This window comes from Urocampus carinirostris, chromosome 1 (genome assembly GCF_059441175.1).
Source record: "Urocampus carinirostris isolate Australia breed hairy pipefish chromosome 1, RoL_Ucar_1.0, whole genome shotgun sequence".
NCBI lineage: Eukaryota > Metazoa > Chordata > Actinopteri > Syngnathiformes > Syngnathidae > Urocampus > Urocampus carinirostris.
Window position 1 is genome coordinate 1241106 of NC_142349.1, and position 25096 is coordinate 1266201.

The 25096-nt window shown below is 38.9% G+C and overlaps 1 protein-coding gene across 1 annotated transcript; it reads left to right on the plus strand.

The window, feature by feature from the left end:
- The first annotated feature begins 1550 nt into the window (after nt 1-1550).
- Nucleotides 1551-24434, plus strand: gps1 (G protein pathway suppressor 1). The gene is made up of 14 exons (XM_088333047.1): nt 1551-1707; nt 2637-2729; nt 2875-3056; nt 3276-3440; nt 5129-5264; nt 5385-5462; nt 7267-7327; nt 7442-7527; nt 13309-13403; nt 13477-13582; nt 13690-13770; nt 15298-15435; nt 15509-15643; nt 23166-24434. Exons 1-14 carry the CDS (start codon nt 1675-1677, stop codon nt 23238-23240), a joined length of 1464 nt encoding a protein of 487 aa, XP_088189173.1. The 5' UTR covers nt 1551-1674; the 3' UTR covers nt 23241-24434.
- The last annotated feature ends 662 nt before the right edge of the window (nt 24435-25096 follow it).

Consider the following 25096-nt stretch of genomic DNA (forward strand, 5'->3'; position numbering starts at 1 on the left):
TCTCTTCCATTTATGTCTAACTACGATATCTCAATATATTTTGTTGCAAATACATGCGTAGTTGTGGGAAAGGACATACATTTGCGCGGTCCCTTTCCAACCATGTTTGTTGATAATGAAATTTCGCAAAGTCTTCTGGGAAGTCACTTCGTTCCGAGTCAGCTCCTGACCTCCCTCCATCGCAAGTGGTTATATTATGGGTTGAAGGGCACTTCTCCCTCGGTCTTGAGAGAATTGGGACACATTACACTTGCATGCGCAAAACCAAGTGACTAGGGCAAACAGTGAGGGAAAGTGAGAAGAATCGGACGCGGCATTAGTGTCTTGCCCAAGGACTCTTCATTCGTTAAGTCAGAGGAGCCGGGAATCGATCCTGCTACTTCTCGATCCCAAAACGATTGTTTAGCCTTCCGAGCCACTACTCCCCCACCAAGAAACAGACGCTAAATATCGCTAACCTTATCTGCTCAGCATTGGATGCAATGGGAATCGGACCTGGACAGCAGTGGTGAGGTCACCAAATTTTAACCACAAGTTCACTGGGGTCGTAGATGACAAAGGAAAATACACAACTTTATATATTCAGCTTTTTTTTAAAAAAAAAAACACTTTGGGTGTTAACTCGCATTTGCAGGGCATTATCGCTATCTCGTGTTATGAAGTATAAATGACCTTCAGTCATTTGGTTTTCTTGGCATTATTTTGCCAAGGCAAGGCCCATGTCATGACCCACTGATTATGGGTCCTCTGTTAGGGTCTGATATGCCTCTTACCGCCAAAGGGCCCCAACAGGGTTTTTAAACTGGGCATAGTGTGTTAATCACCACACACCTGTGCCAAACTATCATGAAGCTTTTAAAAATACATTTTTGGTCAGAAAACTTGGTTGGGTCATTTTCACCATGCAAGAACCACTGCCTTCTACACATGGGTCGATCACCACCAAACCAAAAACAGAATGGCCCGACCACCAAAGGACCCAGGGGTAGGCTCCCACATCCCTGTCCTAGCTCTGGCTTTGGGTTCTGGTCTCGGCGGCATAGAGAAGCAAAATTTTGGGTACGACGTCTTTTAGAAAATGGCCTTTTAAAAGCTGTTGTAGGGGGTTGCTTATATGTGATGTAGGCATATGTGCGATGTAGGCTTATATGAGAGTACAGTTCATTGCTTACTTTAAGTTGTTTTGGTTTTGATGGTCATTTTGTTTTTAGTGAAAAAAAAAAATCTACTTTCTCTGCTTTAAACTTTACAACCCTTTTATTCGATAAAGTTTATTTTTATTTTTTTTTCCTGATTTAGATCACAGCTTAACATTAGGGTGGATTGGGTCCAAAAGTTAAAATCCACTGGCTGCAAAGACCAACATGTTCCTGTTGTCTGCCTTTTTCTCTAAGCACTGCGTTGAAAATAATTATTTTGCTTATAATCCTAACGGTCTTTTTCCCTCCCTTTTAGTTTTTTATTTCATGTTTACCCTAGAATGCCATGGCTTATTTCGCTGTATACTTCTTTATTACAACGATGATATCAATGATAATAATGATACTGTAATTCAATTCACATATATTGGCGTAAGAAAAAAACCTTCTCGCGATCCGTCGTAAGACTCAAAAGGCTCTACAGAGCTATTCACATTTTAGCATCGCAGCGGCCCCTGTACGTAACAGGTTAAATATGCCTTTACCCGTACAGGTTTTTAATTTTCAGGTAAGCTTTTTTCTATTGTCTTGCATACATATCTAATTGTCACGATAATGTCCCAAATGCTGCAACCAAATGGCACAGAGTAACGTATCTGCTATTAAGCTAGCTCTGCTAAGCTACATAACTTGACCAAAAAGCTGAAAGCTGATAATGTTACTTTGGCTACAATTTAGACAAATCACAGAGCGGTATGTTTTTGGTCCAAAGCAAATACACTTGTGGTCTGTAGTCTATTCCATGTAGGACTATCTACAAGCGACCTATTTGATAATTTAAGTGCTCAGTTCCCTCCTTTATCTAAACTAACCTTCCCTTGGATTCGCTTTGGAATGCCATGACTGCATGTTTAGACAATATATAGATTAGTCCACCGTTTCATTTTAAGCAACTACCCTTGTAAATTTCTAAAGCCGTTAGCTTAAACAAGGCCTAGGATGAGAGGCTAACACACATCAATGAGGCTCAATTGTGGCTTTTTCGTTTTAGCTCACACATATAAACCGGCAAGCAGATGACTCTTGAACTCATCCATGATTTAACGTAAAGATTGTTCAGATGATATGTTGCTTTGACGGAGGTGCAGCTATTTTGCTAACGATAGCAACTATGACAAGTTCCTGTTGCTGTGGTTGGTACTTTACGATTATAGTTTTTCTATTGAAATGTTTGGACAGTTAGAATGTCTGCTAGGGAATAAAGCTAGCAGCACCACAGCCTGCAAGACAGTCTTACTTGATCATCAATATTTAATTGTCATATGATTTCATGGTAATGTATCATTTCGGGGTATTTTTACACATAACATTTTTTTCCATTCACACCCTAGTCTGATAGTTATACCATGTAGTGCAAAACAATCACAAAAGGCATTGCAATTTTTAGAAAGTTGTTCTAAGAAACCTTCAAAACTGTACTTCTTGTAATCGTCGCAGGGGGCTGTGGAACCGATGCAGATCGATGCTGATCCCCAAGAGGACCAACACAATGCTCCAGACATCAACTACATTGTTGAGAATCCGACACTGGTACATCATTTAAACATCAATGCATGTATATTATCCAGAACATACCCAATTCCTTGTGATGGAAAATAAGTGCAAAAGAAGGGGATAATAAAAGAAATATTGCTAATGTCATTCACATTTGAAGTATTTTTCTTTTTTTCTCTAGGACTTAGAACAATATGCCACTAGTTACAGTGGACTAATGCGTATCGAGAGACTCCAGTTTATAGCTGAGCATTGTCCACAGCTAAGAGTAGAATCCTTGAAGATGGCACTGACCTTTGTCCAACGGACGTTCAATGTTGACTCATACGAGGAGGTCCACAGGAAACTCATTGAAGCCACACGGTATTAGTATTCCAAATACTTTGTTTCACTGAGTGGATGAGGTTCTTACTGTGGTTCCCCCTGCAGTCCATTGTTGCTATTTTTAACATCAAAGTCAACTGACATTGGTTTAAGTATGAAACAATTTTTTTTCTGTAATTGTTTGGTTCAATGCTGCTTGTTACAGAAGTTCATTATGAACCGAGAACAAAATTTTAATTTCGAAATTATTAATTACAGGGAGGTCCAAGATGTGTCAGAAGTCCCTCCCGAGGGTGAGGCCACCCCCGCTCCTTTGGATTCAGCATGGGCAGAGTCAACCAGGAAGAAGGCTCTGCTGAAGTTGGAGAAACTCGACACCGATCTGAAAAATTACAAGGGAAACTCTATTAAAGAAAGCATAAGGTGCAACAAGTGCCTTTGTAAGGGCCCGGTCACACAGCCGTTTGCGGCTGAATCACGGCCAGAAATTTCTGCCTGTGAGGCGGACGCTATTGGACGCTTTGAGATCGCCATACAGACGAGATACAGCAGTGCTTAACACGCGGTCGGAAATTCACGCGCGGGTGGCAGCGCGAAAAAGTTTTGCGCTGCTCAATACTTTAGAGCACGGGTACACAGCCTTTCTCGGGCGTATCGAGGCTGAATCATGGCCGGAAATTTCTGGCCGCGAAGCAGACGTTGTTGGGCGCTGTTGGACGCTTTGAGACCGCCATATAGACGAGATACAGCAGTGCTTTACTCGCGGTCGGAAATTCACACGCGGCTGGCCGCGCGAAAAAAGTTTTGAGCTGCTCAAAACTTTGAGCACGTGTTAACCGCGGGCGGCACACGAGGTAATGACGCGGAACGACGTGCTCTGGCCGCGGCCAGGACGTGGTTACACATGGGTAGGACGGGAAATTTCAGCGGGTAATCGTGGGTGGAGCATGGTGATAGCATGTTCTGCGCCTGTATCGCGGTGTTATTACGTGAAATTAGCGTGTTACGCGTGTGACGGTCAAACGCCTTTCTCCGCATATATACGGCGCGATTTGCCGAGCACACGTCAGTTGTGCTCGAGACGTCAAGGGGTGGAAATGGATCCCCGTCACCGTAGTGACCTCGTCTTAATCCATTTTTATTTCTTGATATTTCTTTTCATTTCATAAAAAGATATTAAAATCAAAATGAAAAACTATTACAATAATAACATATTGGCTTCTTCGGTGCCATAGCTTGAAATCTTGATCTTCACGGGACTGTGTCTTGAGCGGTTATGATTTCGACAGCCCGGTGTTATGCCGAGAAATGTATCCCTGCCGAGATTTGCATCCCCTCGCTACTACAACCACTTTTACCTCGTTTTATCTCACTTTTATATCACTTTTAGGGAATGTAATGGCGAACATATAACCAAAACCAATTTGTCTTGCATTTGTTGGGAATGTAATACAACTTAAACCATTCCGTCTTTGTTTTTGTTTTGAACGTAATCGAACGGTAATGCACACCGTAGATAAATCCTCCCCCCCTCGCGTGAACGCGCATTCTGCTGCCATTCCAACAAAAGCGATCGTTTTCTATATAAAACGCTTATTAAAACAATAAAGCGAGCTAATTATAACAATTGGGAGATCCTAGTCTATATAACACGTTTATTTAAACAATAAAGTGCGATCGAATTCTACAAAATGCGTTTGTTAACGCGGATGAAAAAGTCACCAACGTCAATGCACGCTTCCAACAAAAGCGATCGCAGCAGAATGCGCGCTCACGTGAGGGGGGGGGATTTGCGTAGGAGTCGGATTTGGGCACAACACCGGCTCGGGAGCTTTTATACCCGTGGTCCACACGAGAAAATGACGCAGAAATGACGCGATGAGGAAGCGGAACAGTCACCGGCGTCTGTTTTGCGGGCATACCATGGATGAACAGCGGGTTGGCCAATTTTGCGCATTTTCCATCGCGGGCAACCACGGGCAAAAAAAAAAAACGCAAAATTTTACCCGCGATACAGACGCAAACGGCTGTGTGACTGGGCCCTAAGCAGTTCATTTGTAAATTTCATTTTGGAGGTTCTCTATTCCTTGCTTTGTGCCCATCCTTCTTAGGAGGGGACATGATGACTTGGGGGATCATTACCTGGATTGTGGTGACCTCAGCAATGCCCTCAAGTGCTACTCACGAGCTAGGGACTACTGCACCAGTGCTAAACATGTTATTAACATGTGTCTAAATGTAATCAAGGTAGAGCAACTGCCACATCAATTATGTGTCCTGTTTTGCTGTTTGTACCACAGCTAGTAGTGGCTGGGTTATGCTGCCCATTTTAGTTGATTTAAATGTAGCCGTTTCTTGTTCAAACAGGTTAGTGTTTATCTCCAAAACTGGTCCCATGTACTGAGCTATGTCAACAAGGCGGAATCCACACCAGAGATTGCAGAGGTGTGCATCACACTCCTGAAAGAAAATGTCACTATCAAACTGTGCTTACAATATTGATACTTACATTAGTGAGCCATACTAGGAATTTTAACAAATCATAGTGGTTCTCTACTGCAGTGTTTTTCAACCATTGTTCCGTGGCAGACTAGTGTGCCGTGAAAGATCATCAGGTGTGCCGAGTGAAATTATCACTTTTTAAAATTGTATAAGACATTTATAAATCATTTTCTGCAAATATTATGTCATTGTCAAGTGCCTATGCTGTAAAAACTGGGGGTATTATAAATGGTATTGTAATTAAACATACTGTTCAGTGTCATTTTACAACATTTTTGGTTAATGGTGTGCCGCAAATTTTTTTTCAATGTATAAAACATGCCCTGGCTCAAAATAGGTTGAAAAACATTGCTCTACTGAACATGTTTACGTAAAAAAAACTTGAAAGTCATCAATTTAAATTTTCAATAACAAAAGGTTTTACCAAAGTGAACTTCCCTAAACAATTGGTAGATCATATGGCAGTCTTTCACTTTGGATATATGCATTGTTGGGAATAATGCTGTTATAGATAACGCCATTAGGTAACGTTATTTTTTTCAGTAACGGAGTAATGTAACTCGTTTTTTTTTCTCCGTCGCTACAACTCCGGTACTGTTACTGATGGTCAAAAGCAGTGCGTTACTTTGAATAGATTAAAGAAACTACCAGCCGTAGTGATTCTACTTGGTTCTTTTTTATTGGTCATGCCTAAATGTTCAGGTTTGAGATTAGCGGCCGTAGAATCCAAAATGTTTGTGTCATTCATTGTTATTTTTGTTTTGTCCATGTAGGGGAGCACATTTACTTTTTGGTGTATAAAGGTAGCTACGCATTTATTACCAGGCAGGTGTCTGGCCCAGAAAGGCAAAATGTGTTTTTTTTTGTTTTAGTTTTTTTTTTAGCCGATACGCGAAAGCTGGTTTGTTCTTAACTCTTGGCTCGAGTGTCTTTTGTGCTGAGGAACAAGCTATCTGGCGTGAGGTTTGAGAAACTTCTGCTCCTCAGATGCAATCACTCGTTTGAGAAGAGGTCTGGTTGGCTGAATACATGATGAGAGAAGTACAGAATGTTTAATTTGTCTAAGGTTTTTAGATCTACACAGCATTGTTAAACTCAATTTGTTGTGTATTTTGCTGTCAAACTTTTTTTTAGATATATACATTTGAAGTACAGTAGCACATGTCTACTTGATCAGTTGTCTGACTTGAGACTGTGATCTATGCTACAGAGTAAAACTCATTTCATATTGTTTTGCTCTCGACTTTTGTGAAGAAAATATTTTAAGTTCAGTTTCCAATGTCTACTTGACCTGTCGTCCCAGGTTGTGAGTTAGATTTAATTTATTAAACTCACTTAATAGACTTTACTGAAAACATTTAATTTATTATTATGTATACTTTTGTTGCACTTCAAGTGTAGGATAAATCTTTTATGAGTGAGTTGCTATAAATATTCCAAGGTTCTATAACACAACTCCTTGTCTGTTCAACTTCTCTATTCAACTAAATTGAATAATGCTCAGAAAATGTCTAATTCAATACATACAACAACTTATTTTTTTACGTAAAGCAAATAGTTACTTTCCCTCGTAACGAGTTTCACTGTAGATAAATTAAGTAACTAACTCAAGTTACTTATGGAAGAAGTAGGGAGTGACTATAACTAACTACTTTTTAGAGTAACATGTCCAACATTAGTTCTATGGCTTCAAAAAAAACTGGTGTGGCACAATGTACTTCAATCTTCTTTTTTTTCTTTTATGCAGCAACGAGGTGAGCGTGACAGCCAAAATCAAGCAGTTCTCACCAAATTGAAGGTTGCTGCAGGTATGAGTACCAGTGTATATCTGTTGTGTACTTTGTCTGTTTTTATTGTTGTCCCATCATTGTAGGGGATGATTTTTTTTTCCAAATGCTTGAGTGTCTTCTGTTCTTGTTTAGGCCTGGCGGAATTGGCCTCTCGAAAATACAAACCTGCTGCCAAATGCTTCCTGCAAGCCTCTTTTGACCACTGTGACTGCCCAGAGGTAAGACTTTTCTGTAGTCTCTTCTCAAACCCAGTCATGCATTTTCTCAAACTCAGCTCTCCTTTGATTTTGTTTTTGTTTTAACCAATATATGGCCATTTAAAATGTATGATTAAGCATACATTGCATTCTAAAAAAATATATTATTACTATATTATACTAGCATTTTCTTTTCACTCCTCAGTGAACTATTGACTAATTTAAACTTAAGGTCGGGCAACACAGAATCCCTGAAAAACAATCTACATTAAAAACTTCAGTGCTATAGTTTTTTAAATGAAATAACTTTAACAATTTAATTTAAAAAAATATGCAAAACTATTAATTAAAATGTGTAAAATAAAAATCTTGTTTGCTTTGCCATATGCTTTAGAGCTATTAATATGATTAAAATGAGTCAATTTGGATCATTTTCCTGCTTTGACTTATCTTTTTCATTCCTTTCTCTTTTTGCACTTTCTTCTGTTGCGAACTTGTGCTGCTGCAGTTAAAATCTTTACCAGTGATAAACGTGGAAACAATGCAGGCATATGGTCCAGTGTTTCCCAAACCATACGCAATACGCTCCTACAGCCTATGTAATAGAAAACTATCAGAGCTTTCAGTTGCTCTGCCCCCCAGCTCTGGAACTCATTGCCGCCTGACCTCCGAAATTCTAGGACCCTGTCCACATTCAGATCCGGACACAAAACTTACCTCTTCAGACTTGCCTATTCTTGACCATATGCGTCAAACACTGCCCCTTATAAGTATAATGTGTTTTATTGAGAATCTATTACTCACTTGTTTTACTCTTCATTTATTGTTGTGTCCTAATCATATGTACAGCGACCTTGGGTGTCCTGAAACTCGCTTCGAAACGCAATGTATTATTATTATTATTATTATTATTATAGAGGCTTAGGCACTGCTCATCATTCAGTATGCAGCGTCTGGCAATGGTTTCAGTATGATAAATCACCACTAGATGGCAGGAATGACTTTTCGGATTTTCGTCCATTCAGCAATGTAGTGTTTCCATTACCGAATAAAATCCTTTATATTTTATAATTGTAATATTTTAAAACTTTTTTTTTTTTATGTCCTCTCACTCACTTTTGGTTAATTGGTTGATTGGTTAATATGAGTGTTTTTGTCCGCTGTTCAGAGGAGGAAGGGGGTTGAGGGTGGGGCACTGCCTTAGCAGCTGAGTGCGTATGGTATGGGAAACACCAGGCGATATGCCTGCATTTTTTTCCAGGTTTAGCAATGGTAAATATTCTAACTTCCAGCTTTTGTTCTAAAGTACTTTGACCCCATCAGAACATTTAAAAACACCGGCTACAAATCTCTAATCTTGACAACGCAATGGATTTTAAAAAATATTAATTGTTCATGATCAGCACGGCGGCGCAGTGGTTAGCGCGTGTGCGGCACAGTTCCGAGGTCATGAGATAAAACCTCCTGTGTGGGGTTTGCACTCCGGTTTCCTCCCACATTCCAAAAACATGCATGTCAGGTTAATTGGCCGGTCTGAATGGTCCCTAGGTGTGAATGAGTGAGTGACTTGTCTGTCCTTGTGTGGCCTGCGACTGGCTGGCAACCAGTTCAGAGTGTCCCCTGCCCACTGCCCGAAGATAGCTGGGATGGGCTCCAGAACCCCCGCGACCCTACTGAGGACAAGCTGTGCAGATAATGGATGGATGTTCATATCAAATTGTTGACGAAGTATTTTGAAACACTGTTTGATATTGCCTGCCAGGACGACTCTGTTCTCTTATGTCATGTTTCTTCATCCTACCGTACGTTTTATTAAAAAAAACACAAGCTTTCTTTTATTGGAGGATTATAAACCAATTTTGTCTTTTTACCAGGCTCTTGTGGGCGCTTTTTGTGAATGCATGAAATCATGCATGTCAAGACATGGAACCGTTCCAAATCGTCTCCTTATGAGTGTCACCCGGAACCGTATGGGTTCCAAAAAAATTTTGGATAAGTTTATCTTATCTGTATATAAGTCAATAAGGAAAAATGAATGTATACTCTCTCTATATTGTTCGTAGTGTGCGTGACATTGATCTGTTATCAGGTTGGGGTCTTGAAGTGATATTGCTATATAGCGGGCGGAGTAGCTCAGGAGGTAAGAGGTCCAATTGCCGGCGCCTCCGTGTTATATGGCGAAATGTCCTTGGGCAAGACACTGAATCCACTAATGCCCCCGATAAGCTGGTAGTTGCCTTGCATAGCTGACACTGCTATTGGTGTGTGAATGGGTAAGTGTGAAGCACATTGTAAAACCTCCTGTGTAGAGTTTGCATGTTCTCCCTGTGCTTGCGTGGGTTTGCTCCCACGTTAAAAAAAAACATGCATGCCAGGTTAATTGGCCGGTCTGAATTGTCCCTAGGTGTGAATGAAAAGTGCTGTATAAATACAGACCATTAACATTTAAAAACTATTTTATGGTATTTTAATATTTTTTGATAATGGACATTAGGGATAGGTTCCCAAACCTCTTGCGAATCATTTTCCTCTCTTTAACTTATACAGTTTTAATGTGTTTTTTATTCTTAATGGACTGTTTGTATTATTGAGCACCTCCTAGTAGTAAAAACTCACTTGTCCCAAAAACTATTGATTTTAATTAAGGGTCTCTAACCTGGGGCCTACAGGTACCAGGTAGGACCCTAAAACCTGAATAACATGCAAACAGATTCTGAAAATACCGCGCGAGTGATGGGTCATTGTGACTGGGGTTATTTTACCTCTAAAAATTATAAACTGGTAACGGTAATAGCACAAGTTGTTAGTTTAGGAATGCGTATCAAACTGATACTCCAAGCTAACAGTAACAAAAAGTAGCTCTTAGCTTCTAAAAAGTTTGGTGACCCCTGGTTTAAATTATTAAAAAAAATACACGTGCTATCATATGAACTTGCATTTTTGAAAAATATTCTTAGGTTGAGAAAATTGCATGCATTTTACATAACAAAGCCTCATCTAGAGGGAGCTGACATAATAGTCGGGCATCTTGCTGCTATAGGTACTGGAAAAACAAAAACCTCATGACAAATGGTGCTGTTTGGTGACTTTGAGCTTTTTTAGTTTTCTTTCTTCCTTTTTGACACTTCTTTTCAGTTGCACTACACAATGCAGTGACATGTAGCTGTGAAATACACAAGCAGCCCATTTTCCATCCATCCATCCATCCATCCATTATCTGCACAGCTTATCTTCAGTAGGGTCGCGGGGGTGCTGGAGCCCATCCCAGCTATCTTCGGGCAGGGGACACACTGAACTGGTTGCCAGCCAGTCGCCGGGCACACAGGGACAGACAATTCGCTCGCTCATTCACATCTAGGGACAATTTGGACCGGCCAATTAACCTGACATGCATGTTTTTGGAATGTGGGAGGAAACTGGACCGCCTGAGAAAACCCACGCAAGTACGCGTAGAGCATGCAAACCCCACTCAGGAGGTTCAATCTCATGACCTCAGAACCGTGCCTCACACGCGCTAACCACTGCGCCGCCCACTGTCTGAAGATAGCTGGGTTGGGCTCCAGCTCCCCCGCGACCCTACTGAGGATAGAATAGAATAGTATATGCCTTTATCGTCATTGTTACAACATGGGATATGCTGTGACAACGAAATTGGACGACTCCAGTTCCACTTTTACAGTGAGGACAAGGAAACAAAGAGATAAAGGAACAAAGAACTAACTGACTTTGTTGTAAGAAGGCTTTGTTTTCCTCCGGGGGGTGTGGGGGTGTGATGAGGGGGGTGCTGGTCAAACAGAGTTGCTGGATACAACCGGAATGTTTGATGTTTGATCTTACATTACACATAGTCCAGTGTTTTTCCGAATTGCTCAGTCCACAATTGAATGGATTTGGGAGTACAGTCCATAAACATGCCCGATTAAAGTCGGCTAAGCGGTGCAGCCCATTTTAACCAATTTAAAATATTTGTTCTGACTGCAAAACACCCAAAGCGAAGTTGTCTTCACCATTGCTCTATATGACCTTATCCTATTTTAAACTGCAAATCATTGCAAGCCTTAGGAGAGAGAGCCTGGAAGAAAGATTTTCGGCAGCTGGTGTTGAGTCGATTGAGCTGAACCGAGAATTACAAAAAAAGTAGATTTGAAGCTAGCTGGCAACATGCATTGCAGTGAAAGCTGGAGGCGCTATCTCCAACTTTTTGAAAAATCATCTATTTCCATGCCATTTCAGTACCCAAGCAAAATCTAAACTTGTCTTTTTGAGGGCTGCAAATAACAATTTTTCAAATAATCAACTACCGTAATTTCCGGACTATAAGCCGCTACTTTTTTCCCAATTGTTCAGCCCTGCGGCTTATTCAGTGAAGCGGCTAATTTATGGAATTTTTCTAACGGCCACCAGCGGCGCTGGAGTATAGAAGGTAAGATTAAGACCAGTAGAAGATGTGCGCCAGGTTAGACTGCAACCTCTAAGTTTAAGCATACATTGTCTGTAAAGTTAAGGTACGTTCCGATAATGAGGAAGACGACCTTGATGGCGGTAGTCATGAGGAGGAAGTTGAGAAATTTTCCGTGAATTTCACAATTATGGGATGCTTTAACAGGTACGTTTGATACATTGCGAGCGTGATCCTACTAGCGTGTTGGTACCTTTCAAAGGCACGGTTTGGGATGAAAGTTATATTATTATTATTATTAAAGCTTTGAAAACTCTCGGTGTACTGTCTTTCTTCGTAAATATGTGTAACCATGTGTAATATGTATTTGCAACTGTATATTTTTGTAATGTATTTATTTTAGAGATTTATTCTGTTATGTGTTCTACGGGTGAATCAAAAAAGAGGGGGCGGAGCAAACACGGGCTGATGGGAATTGGGGTACAGCTGAGTTACCGGTAGATCTGTCTGTTGTCGCAGCGGACAATAGCGGATATATATTTTTCCCACCTTTAACTTTGGAAATATACATTTTGTTTCCTTGGATTACTTTCAACGGGATCCGGACTTTACAAGTCTGCATCATACATTAATTACGGGTGTCATTTTCCATTTATGATGCCAACTGTGGTTCTAAAAATGTGTAATATCTATGTAGTTACAATCGTGGAAGTTACAGCCTGGTCTGGGTTAAATTTGTGTCACAAGTTCTAGTGCGGGCGCACGCGGCTTATACATGGGTGCGGTTTGTGTAAGAACAAAAGTGGCAAATCGCCTAAAAGGTGTTGGGTGCGGCTTATAATCAGGTGCGCTTTACAGTCCGGAATTTACGGTAGTCACCGACTATTGAAATAATTAGCCGAATCATAAGATATATATTTTTTTCATTCAGTATGAAGTCCATTTAATTATGTGGTAAATTTTATTATAAACACAATAAAATAAAAATGGGTATATTGAAAAATATGTCTTATATTGAACATACACTGGATTTGTACAGAGGTAAATCAAAAATGCTGTACCTTAAAACTGAGTAGGCGCAGTGCTTGGTCACTAGAGGCAAAAATACGGTACATAAATAAATCTCTGTATATTTCTAAGGACAGGAAAATAAATAATACATTAAAATCAACCTAGAGGAACTTTAGCAGCAGTAGAACAGTAACATTTTCTATCCCCTTAAACCAAGAAGAGGAACATATGCGGCAGTAAAATAAATATAATATCCATTTTATGAAGTACATTGAGTTCTCAACCAAGTCTTTAACAAAATCAAGTCATCAGCCCTGCTGGATAAAGTATTCTTATTCATTTTTTTATTGCCTTGAAAAGCAAAGACAGTATTTGTACACATCTCTTTTCAGCTTTTGTCACCCAGTAATGTAGCAGTCTACGGAGGTTTATGTGCTCTGGCTACCTTTGACAGACAGGAGCTCCAACGCAATGTAATCTCGAGCAGGTAAGGTTTGGCTTCATATTAAAAAGGTAATACATGAGTCAAAATGATCAGTTTGGTATCTTTTTTTTCCAAGCTCTTTTAAGTTATTTCTAGAATTGGAACCACAAATCCGCGACATCATTTTCAAGTTCTATGAATCCAAATACGCGTCCTGTCTCAAGCTACTGGATGAAATAAAGGTGAGAGGACCTATTAATAATCAAATGAGTAAAACATATACGTTGGATATATGTTGTACATTATTATCGTCGTTTTTGGTTTAATAGCTTACAGTTTTTATCTCCAGGATAATCTCCTGTTGGACATGTACCTGGCACCACATGTTCGGACACTGTACAGCCAAATCAGAAACAGAGCTCTTATCCAGGTAACATTTTTAAGTTAAAATCACAAATATGAAGAAAAAAAAAAGATTGAAAGTGGATGTCAACCCTAAGGGATTTCCCCAATCATATTTTTTTTTTCTATTCGATTTTATGTTTATTGTTGTGTTTGTAGAGTTTGAGTTAACCCCATTACGCTCCGGGGTGCAGTCGACTTTGGAGAAAGAGTCTACTAGGGTTGCGATTTTTCAGACCAGTATTGCAATTTTCGATTATTTTTTTTCTTAAGTACATTTTCTTTGCTAGTTTTCTTTTTGTTGATACTCAACCATATTGAAATGCTAAACCTAGAGAAAACGGCTCCATCTTCTGGCGAGCTTTTTTAGGGTTGCTTTCTGTTAAACAGTTTTTTCTTTTTCAATTCCTCAATCGATCAAAGTACCTACCCACCTATGAAATGCACGAGATAGCACAAGTTCATTAAAATAGTGTTCTGAACAATTTTCAAATTAAAACATCACAAATTAACATTCCAATTATTTAATTTGACATGTCTTCATAACCAAACAAAGTCAACCTCTAACAGCATAAATAACATTTGAAAAAAGCAAATAATAAACTCTTTAAAAAATATATTTGCACAATATAAAAGATAAAATCCATGCACTTCAAGTAAACCACACCAAACAAAGTATAAACAACAACAATAAGAAATTGTGCACACTATGAAACGGTAAACATTGCACACTAAAAATAATCCACATACTTTTAAGGCTGTAAACATGACATGTCTGCAATCAGTGCGATATAAAATTTACTATGTGCGACTGCAGCATGTTCATCAGTGCAAGAAAGGTATTCAAGTATTTATCCAAATCTAACATAAAAGGGTAAACATTGCACACTAAAATAGTCCACACCAAACTAGGTAAACATCTAACATAAATAATATTTGAAAAAAAGGAACATTTTAAGAACATTTGCACACTATAAAGGGTTAACATTGCACACACAAAAATAATCCACACATCGTATTTTGTTAAAAAAAATGTCTGAAAGGCTGTAAGGGGAAAAAAAGATTATTATTCATATAGTCTTTTGTATACTGATATTCTCGAATCCTTAGAAGATACATGAGGGCTAAAAGATACAACACTTTTGCTAGGCACTGTATATTAAATCTCTCCAGTTGTCAAGCCCGGGCCTTAAATGACACAACCTTTGATTCCAGTGAGTATCTTGTATGAAAGATAATTTGAAATACACTCCATTTTAAACGCAATCAACAAACTTATACACTGACAAAGTTGAAGTATATATATCAGATAAGGAGGCTTTTCCCGCTGCTGATATGAATGAAAACCAGTACTTTTCCATGCGGGTTAGCAAACCCTTTGAGAAATAAATGACATGAAAGAGGAATGGGCGCCACCAGTCTGTACTTGCCCAAGACACAACCGCAGGAAGTGGTGCCCCTACAACCCTAGTCGTTAAGGGATCTGTAAACGTGAGAATGCACATGTTTGTGTGTCCTTGACATCTGTGTTTACTGTTTGTACTTTCTTGTTTAGTATTTTAGCCCCTACGTATCAGCAGACATGACAAAGATGGCTCAGGCATTCAACACGACAGTGGCAGCCCTTGAAGACGAGCTGACCCAGCTCATTCTTGAGGGGCTCATAAATGCACGCATTGACTCTCATAGCAAGGTGCAACTCTAACCACGTAATCACTTTTCAGTCTAAGACTAAACATTTGATCACCTTTATTTGTTCACAATAGATTCTCTATGCGAGGGATGTGGACCAGAGAAGCACAACGTTTGAGAAGTCGCTCCACATGGGCAAAGAGTGTCAGAGACGGGCCAAGGCCATGATCCTCCGTGCGGCTGTGCTTCGCAATCAAATCCATGTCAAGGTATAGATAACAAAACAAAAATGGATTAAAAGAAAATGATTTGCCATTATATGATCTTGTTAAAGCCAATCTCTCCTTGGCAAACTTTGATTTATATTATGTGTTTTCCTGGCTTAGGGTTACATATTAGAAACTACTGTAGCATCGGTCAAGTTTTTTAAAGGTGGTGTCCGTAACTTCAAAATACAGAGATCCATCGGTGTTTGTGGTTGATGGGCACTAGACTACCCACAAGGTGAAAATCCACAGTGTCGCAGACTTCATAAGTGGCTGTACTTATTTCGAGATGGCTTCATTACCGAGTCAGAGTATACCGCCGTAACAAAATAACAATTATAGATCTATAAATTATAACGCACAACATATACTGAAAATTCCGACACCTGATTATATGCTGCACACAGAACATTTTTTAAGGAAAGAACAGTTTTACATACATAAGCCACACTTAACTATAAGCTGCATGTGCCCACTTTGAAAGATGAGATATTTATAAAGAAAGACTGGACACAGAAAGAGTTTTAATAATACAGTGGGACCTCGCTACTTCGCGGTTCCACGTTTGCGGGTTCAGAGTTTCGCGGGTCTAAAAAAGTAAATAATACATTTTTTTTTAATAAAGCATTTTTGAAGGGGCGTTGCTACTTTGCGGATTTTCACTTTTCGCGGGTGGTTTTGGTCCCCATGAACCGGGATAACCGAGGGATTACTGTATACGGTACCTTAACGTGCCGGCGGGCCGTTGGACTTTTGATAAACAAATACACGTCCTTACGATGGAACTAGTCACTGAAATACGGCACATATCATTGTAAAGCCTTAACTCTTGGGAATCAATATATTTTGATCATTTCAAAATATACTCACAGAAATATAACCATGAGCCTGACAAGATACCCAAAAACTATAAAGCCAACGTAACTTACCATTACGTTCCTTGGCCGTTTACAACTCCTTTAAATGTCAGCAAAAATGACTTTGTTACATTAAGGACAATCCATAGAATCCAACCGTGTAAAATATTTACTCCAAAACCCCCAATAATGTCTACAGATGAATAGAAATCCGCCCCCAAAAAATTTTTGCTTTGTTGGACGTTGCTTTATGTAATGTCTTTGCTCGCACATTATTTCTGTTTACAAATAAATAGACTCATAAAATTATTCCCAATATGGTAGTTAGCCCTCCCCTTTGGATTGACACCTTTTCCATGATGAGGGTCTGTTTCATGCTAGTTTTATTCATTCACAAAGTGTGAAGTTACATTAAACATGCGCCTTCCTTGACTCCTATATTTAGGGATCAGAATTTTCCGCGGATCCGCGGATTTCCGCTGTTTTTTAACCCCAAAGGTCATTCCCGTAAATCGTCTAAATTCGATGAGAAAATATTTTGGGGGGGTTAGGTATGATGCGTGACTGTTTCATCACCCCAAGTTAGCAGTTAGAGATCGCGAGAAAAATCGGCAAAAAGAAGCGCAGCGCATTAGATCTATAACACACAACAAATAGATCGACTCCTACCATTGGTCGATAGGTTCGCTGAGAACCAATCAGCGGAGCTTTTGTTCAGAGCATTGGCTTTCTCAAACATGGCGCTCCTTCCGGTCTTTTCAAACGGTGAAATGAGTGTTTGAAAAAGTAAATATGAAAATACTAAGAAAAGAAGACGAGGCTTTTGTCTCCGAGATTGAGAGAATAAATTTACTTAAATAAATTTAAGTGGTCATGGCTTGAGAAGACTGTCACAGACTGACATGTATTTTCTTTAAGCATGTTCAGTTTGTGCATTGTATTTTCAAATTAATGATGAATGGTTATTAATGTATATATTTTCATATATATTGTTGATTAGTAGCTAAATACAAGGTCCATCTTCATCATCAAAAAACAACAACAATGGTGATGGTTGTAACATTGTAATCCCCCAATTGTTTTAAACATCTTAAAACTGAAAAAAATACATAGTTTCTGTTTTGTTGGATTTAATTCATTCTAGTGCAATTTTCACATAGCAAATAAGATAAATGCCGTTGGCTTCGGGTGGGTTTGCCCCCCTGAGCCCCCCACCGGGCTCCGCCCTGGACCTGGCCGGGGCCTGCGGCCCCTGGACCCTGGCTATTTCAGCTGAAAATGAAAATCTCCATTCTGATCCCTGTATATTAGACCTGTCTCACCTTTACTGCATTAAGCAGCTCCCGTGTTATTTTCGATTGTTCTCAATTGTTCTCAGCTCAGGGATGCTGCTGGAAATGTGAATTTCCCTTCGGGGATGAACAAAGTATCTATCTATCTATCTATCTATCTATCTTATTGCATATGCCGCCGGGTTGAAAGCTTGGGAAAAAGAGGTTGCGGCTCACAGTCGAAATTCTATGGCAATTGTAGTTGAATAACTGGTTTTATTATTTTAATACAAAAGTGCAACAATTGGATGGCTTTTCCTTTCAGTGTAAGAGAGCAACTTAGAGAGCGGTTGGCTAGAATCGGGTGTCCTCAAATATAGCCACATTTCTGCAATGATTTGGCCGGACCTGCAGCTAGGCTAAGCTTTCCCTTAAGGCACTGCCCCAGTCGATTTCAGTACGTGATAACAACCCGCATAGCACTAACCGGCATTTCTTTGCGCTGTTCTGACTTTCTTTAGAGTTCGATTTGAAATATTTTTTTATCAATTTAATGCAATCAGCTCCTGAAAGCTAGCGGTTGCTGTGCTTCCCACTTTGCTTACCGAGGCAGCGCCTGCTGTTTATTTGACATCATATTCCAGCCTATCATAGTTGCGAACACAGTCACATCCACCCAAACTGAGCGCCTTAATCAGAACCTGCTGTCTGCACAACACAATATGTTGATAGCAATTTCAATACAGACAAAATAAATTATATTAAAAATCTTTGAAGGAGTGAACCAGTGATAACTGAAGCGCAAGATAGCCATGGGATGATGCAATTTTCTGGTTGAAATCATCATTGCAGCCTCTGTCAAGCTTATTTTGTTTGTGTATGCAAGTATGGGAAATTCTTACATGAGCTCGAATAAGCTTTTCCTTTTTCATCTTTTTGGGGGATTTTGGTTGTCATTTGGACTGTATTTATTTTTACTCTTACCATTTGCATTCCAGAATAAATGAAAACTGCATGTGAATTAACGCTCCTCCTCCATTCCACATATTCACCCGCCCCTTGGACAGTCCTAAAAGAGTAACATATGTATTAGTATAGTATTTTCCGCACTATAAGACGCACCTAAAAGCCTTTATTTTTTTCAAAAGCTGACCATGCGCCCTATAATACAGTGCGCCTTATATATGGATCAATGTTAAGTCACAAAGTCTTGCAACTAAGGCAAGCAGCCGCCGACTAGATTTTCCCCCGAAGGCGAAGTAGTCCGCGGTGTATGCTGGGATTTATATACCGGCGTTTCATTTCCTAACCAATGTGTCAATCATCATTTGAATCAGTCACTATTGGCTAAAGTTATTCGGAGGTAAAGGGGACAGATCCTTTTTATCATTTACAGGCTTACATAGGCTAAAGGGGCGAAACAAAGCCTGCAATTGGCCGAAAAAGATGAATGTGAATCACACGTTGGGTTGCACTACGGCATAGAGAAAACATTTTTTACTATTCTGTATTTGTAAATATTTTACTCTCCTGGATTTACTACACTCACGGTTGTAAGAAGACCATGGTTACGTATCATTATTGAACGTGATGGCTGCAAGAGAACTTAGGTGAGCTATGCGGCTTTATATTTTCCCCGGTATCTTGTTTTAGAACGATCTTGATGTTTCTATGATGAGTCTATTTTTAAACTAAATTTATTTCAAAGTGTTCATTGTCATATGCACAGTAAAGAACCCCGTTTCCCTCCACAATAAAATTCTTACTTTGCTGTCCACACAGTTGCCAGCAAAAAATAAAATGGAAACTAAGAAATGTTTGGCATTCCTTGAATCCCAAGACTTTAACCTTCTGAATGATATTTGGAACGATGAATTTGAGTGATTGGTGACATCGTACAGACACTGTTTCCATACATGTCTGAGACACGTATTTGCTTCCTTGCAAGCTTTCGGAATGTTAAGGGGGTAATAAGTTTGACTGAACTATCTGACTGTTTTGTCGACGTTCCCATTGTAGCACCTCATAATCCGGTGCGCCTTATGTATGGAAAATGTAGGACCAAAAACTATTTTTTGGGGGTGCGCCTCATAGTGCGGAAAATACGGTACAAAGAACTAACCGTATATACATGTACAAAAAAATTTTATGTACATTTTTCACATACCCTAAGTAGAGGTTTGAATTGGTAAATTAGTGGTTTTAAACTCATTTTAAATGCATGCCCTTTTTACAACACCCAAAGTTTCCCTAAAAACCTCATATGTTAATTTGTCCTGAAAACCACATTATATGGGCTTTGGCGCCACCAGCTGGTGTAGTTCTGTGAACACTCTACAACAGTTTTTACTTTGCATACAAAAAAGCGGCACAATAAACAAAAATGTTGAAATAACAGGATTTGCATTGAGATACACCAAGTTTATGATACATCAAAGATTACTAATTATAACTTTTGTCTATACGTCCAAATGATGTACATGTTTCATGTATAGTGGTTTAGCCAGCTCCCCAATACAATTAAATTAAGATCACAGCACAATGCCATTTCGAACATATCCATGTTTTCGGTCTCTTGTGTCTCTCTATGAAAATACAAAAAGCATGAAAATGTCCATTATATATACTTGCATGCTGCGAGGGTTAAAGAAGCTGTACCAAATTTTGAACTTTTTATTTCTGCCACCATTTCCTTGCTTGAAATCATGATTTCAGCCGCAGCTAGCTTGTTTATGAGGCTTGTGCAAGTATGCGCATTTCTTCAACTCGCTTGAAAAAAACTGTTGTTTTTTATTTTTTTTTAACTTTTTGGGAGTTTGGGTTGGTGTTTGGACCATACTTGAAATGGGTCTCTTCTTACTTTCACCGTTTTCATGCTGCACTAAAAAATACAGGGTTTGTTTGGGTGCTTGAAATTCTTGACAATAATTGAATTTTTAATGTTGTTTTCAAGGTCAGTAAGATGCTTAAATTTTGGATGAAGTGCTTGTTAATGCTTGAAACTGTTGCCATTGCCATGTTTCTTGGCAGTTTTACTCATCAGACCACGCATTAAATAATTAAAAATAAAAAGTGCATGAAAATGACGCTGACACGCTTACGCTGGTGGCTTATCACTATGGCGTGGTCATGTGAAGCATAACGCCCCCTACTGGTTGCACCCAAGAGGATGGCTCTATTAAGAAAACTGACTTTTTTGATTCGGCTCTCTGAAAAAAAGGGACTCGCTCGTCTCCGAAATGGCTCCTCAGATTTTTTTATTTTTATTGATATATTTTCAAAACTGGCACCAAATCGTTTAGTTATTATTCATTTCATATGTTTTGCAGGAGATCCCTGCAAAACACATTAAATATGTACAGATGCTCCCCTACTTACGACCATTAGACTTACAAAAACGGTAGATACGATCATTTTTTTTCGGGATGTCGAAAAATATCCGGACAATGCTGTACGATAGATTTTTAGATTTTTCGGAGTCCAGGACAGTACTGTCGTGCTTTCTTTCCGCCGCTACTGGCGTTTGGCTCTGTGAGGGGTCACCCAGCATCCACCCGGAAGAAAAAAAATCCGCTTCCTCTCCCTAGTTCGCGGGTAAACATTCTATACTGGATCTAGAGCGCACTAATAACTTTGACATTTTTATTATTTAATATCTCGTGCATCCATTCAACATGATTGGTGTAAAGTGAAAAGAAGAGGCGACGTTTCTTTTGAAATGAAAGTGGAAAAGGATGATAATAAGAGCTTGATGTGGTTGAGAAAATGGCTGGATCGCTTTTTTTCGGCCACTTTTTACCAAGGAGGAGGAAGTAGCCTAACTCTTGAAGCTATCTTCCAAAAGTAAGTCAAACTTAACTTTATTTGTCTTTATAGTCAAGTCATGATTATTCATATAGCCCTTAATTACATGGAGTCTCAAAGTCGTGTACAGACCAATGGAAAAATTTAAAAATAGTTGTTAGTATAAAAATCAACAATTTACTTAAGAGTACTTTAAATTCGGTGATGCTTGTTTTAAAATGTAATTGAAATTGTTAACCTGACTTAATAAAAGATAAGAAAAAAATAATTTGATACATGTCAAGGGAGTATTAGAAATTAGTGGAATCTTGTGGTCCGCAAAAAAAAAATCCACATCCAAGTTTGCTTTTTTTCAGGTATTCTGTGCTGTTGAGTTTGAATTTGTTGAGTATAAAAAAAGGTCTAAATTGTTTTGTGTTTTATTTTTTTTCTCTATAAATTTAGTGTTTTAATTTGTTTTGTGTTTTTCATTGTTAACGTTTAAGTGTTAATTTTGTTTCTTTTTCCCTTTTTTAAGTGATTCATAATAATACACAATAAATGGTAATATATGGATTTAACAACAAAAACAACTTATTTTTAGTGAGGCAAGCTGAAAACACCGGTTCTCTAAAAAGAGTCGGACTTATGCAAACTAAATAGACTCCAAGTAAGTGAAAATATCGCACAATTTCTCTTCTATTTTTGCCCTGCCTTTCACCAGATTTTTGTTTTTTCGGGTAACTGTAGCAGCAAAATGGAAGACAAATATGCAATCTCCTTCTCTGTGCATAACAATACAGGTAAATTATACAAGCCTTAAACATACTTATATAAACCTTAAACATACAAAATAAAGCACTGAAGCAACTTAACGAACAAATTCAACTTACAACTCATCGTCTGGGACCCCTCATTCGTAAGTAGGGCAGTGTCTGTATGATAACATTTACAGATCTTCAAAACAATTTTAGCTTTTTACACACTGAACAGATTTAAAGCAAATTATTCACAGTTCCATTTTAACAATTCACATACAGATCCCCTGAAAAACATGCAAGAAATAGAAATTAGAGAAGTAAAACAAAAAGCAAAAAATCAGCAGTTTTTAAGATTGAATGCACTTCGGAGCAGCCAGTATCATTAAATTAAGTCAAAATTTGGCTCATTTCTCAGCTTTTAACATACAATACTTTGTTTTTTTTTTTGTGTTCCGTATTAAACTATAATATTGCCTTATTACCTAACACCTATAGAGCCTTATCCACGTTTGTAAACAAATGAGACGTAGCCAAGTTGTACATTCATTGTGAAAACAAAAGCATAATTCATGTCAGTTTATAGCAGCTGATTGACAAAAGATCATAAGGAACAGCTCAAAATAGCACCAAGTATGTGCTAGCAGCAACATGGCACTTTATTTTAGTCATCAGTCAACAACAAAAAGTTCTGGAGTCCTTCCTTTCCAGGTACTTGAAAATTTGATAAAATTGGCCTTGAGAGTGCTTGAATTTGGCCTGTTAATTATCAATTTATGTCAACAACATAGACTTATTGTTGCAGCCCTAATACAATTTAAATTAATTTGTCATTTGTGTCCTGTCCCCCTTTCAGTCTCCACCCCGAGAAGGAAGTCAGGGTGAATTGACACCAGCCAACAGCCAAACGAGAATGAGCACCAACATGTGAGGCGGAACCCTGATCAGGCGGAAATATTGCCCTGCCGTCCTTGTGCATCACTCACCTGAATCGCCCTACACCACCTTCTACTTTCTCTGCGCAAGACAAAATGTGCAAGGCACAATTTAAAGACTGGATCGAGCTCTTCATCAAATTTCCCAGAAAACTGGTAAATGATCTTAATAAAAAATTAAGAAAATTAAAATTATGAAGAAAATTCAGCTCTAAAACTGTTAGCGGTTGGATGTGAACTTGACTCCGCTTGCTCTTTATAGAGAACTGATAACCTGTAAAGCTATTTTAAAATAAAATGCCTTCCAGCAAAGCTTGTTTTTATTTTAATTTGCATAACAAAACACAATTATTTCGTTCCAATATACAGCCCATGTGTTAAACTCATCACCTGCCACATCATTGTATATGCCCCGCGACCAGTGTGAGCAATGCTACTTTAAATTGGTAATTAGTTAGTTATTAACTACTTCCAAAGAGCAACGGAGTTATTAACTTAGTTACACTATAGTAAAAGTAACTAGTTACTACGGACTATAACAATTGTCGTTACTTTAATAAGATGTATGTCATATTGGCCATTTTCTGAGCAAATTCTCGACACCACAGTGACATCTTTGCCCGAGTTTACGTGTAGAGAATTCAGAGAATCTGCTATTTTGGCTCAGCTCACTAAAGAGTCCTTTTAGGTCCCTAACTGCTTTTCAGATGTTTTTTGTTATTTAATCGGTCAATAGACACTTCTTGTGGATTCTGTTTTGACTTTTCATTTGTTAGCCATAAAAAAGGTTATACCGTAAATTCCGGACTATAGGCCGCTACTTTTTTCCCAAATGTTCAGCCCTGTGGCTTATCCAGTGAAGCGGCCAATTTGTGTAAATTTTCTAGCGGCTGCTTGTGATTTAGACCGGTGGAACACGTGCGTCGAGGACTTCAACTCCTTAGTTTATGCAAAAACTGTCTATATGTCCGAGGTTCTTTCAGATGGCGAGAAGACGCCTCTTATAGCGACAGTTATAGGGAGGAAGATGAGGACAGTATACCGTGATTCTAACAATTACGGTATGCTTATTTAACAGACACGTTTGATGCGTTGCGAGCGTATTCATAGTAGCGTGTTGGTACTTGTCAAAGGCACGGTTTGGGATGAAAGTTATATTATTATTATTATTATTAAAGCTTTGAAAACTCTCTCGGTGTACCGTCTTTCTTCGTAAATATGTGTAACCATGTATAATATGTATTTGCAACTGTATATTTTTGTAATGTATTTATTTGAGACACATGCTGATTTTCACGGGCGAATAAGAAAGAAGGGGCGGAGCAAACGCGGGCTGATGGGAAAATGGGACGGGTAAAGGTGAGTGTTTGTGAACGCGGGAGACAATCGTGGATATATATTTTTCCCACCCTTACCTTTGGAAATATACACTTTTTTTCCTTGGATTACTTTCAACGGGTACCCCGACTCTGCAAGTCTGCATCAAATGATAAGTAGCTTGCTCTGTTCACTCCAAGTATCAACCCGGAATTGCAGTATTTCCGGGAATGGTATAGTTACACTCGCAGATTCTTGGCGTTTTGGCCAGGACCCTGACTCAGTTTCCTGGCTGGGAACAAGTGTCTCGGCCTATTGGCTTTGAAATGTATCATGAATCGACTGCTAATAGTTAATGAATAATTGTTTGAGGTTATGGAATAAAAAAAACCTATACAAAATCGACACGTCTTTCTCTGTCACTTTTTGTCGGTCTCGCAGCGAACCTCCACATATGCAAGGCAAGCATTTTTTACTCTGGCTCGTCTGTCCCTGGCTTCCTGATAGTCATTGGCTACTTGACTTGTTCTAATCT

Bases quoted from the DNA above. Each gene is read 5' to 3' on its own strand.
- gps1 (XM_088333047.1), top strand. From the start codon at position 1,675: ATGCCTTTACCCGTACAGGTTTTTAATTTTCAG. The intron at 5,463-7,266 runs GTGTGCATCACA...TCTTTTATGCAG, and splicing joins CCACACCAGAGATTGCAGAG to CAACGAGGTGAGCGTGACAG. The intron at 7,528-13,308 runs GTAAGACTTTTC...ATCTCTTTTCAG, and splicing joins ACCACTGTGACTGCCCAGAG to CTTTTGTCACCCAGTAATGT.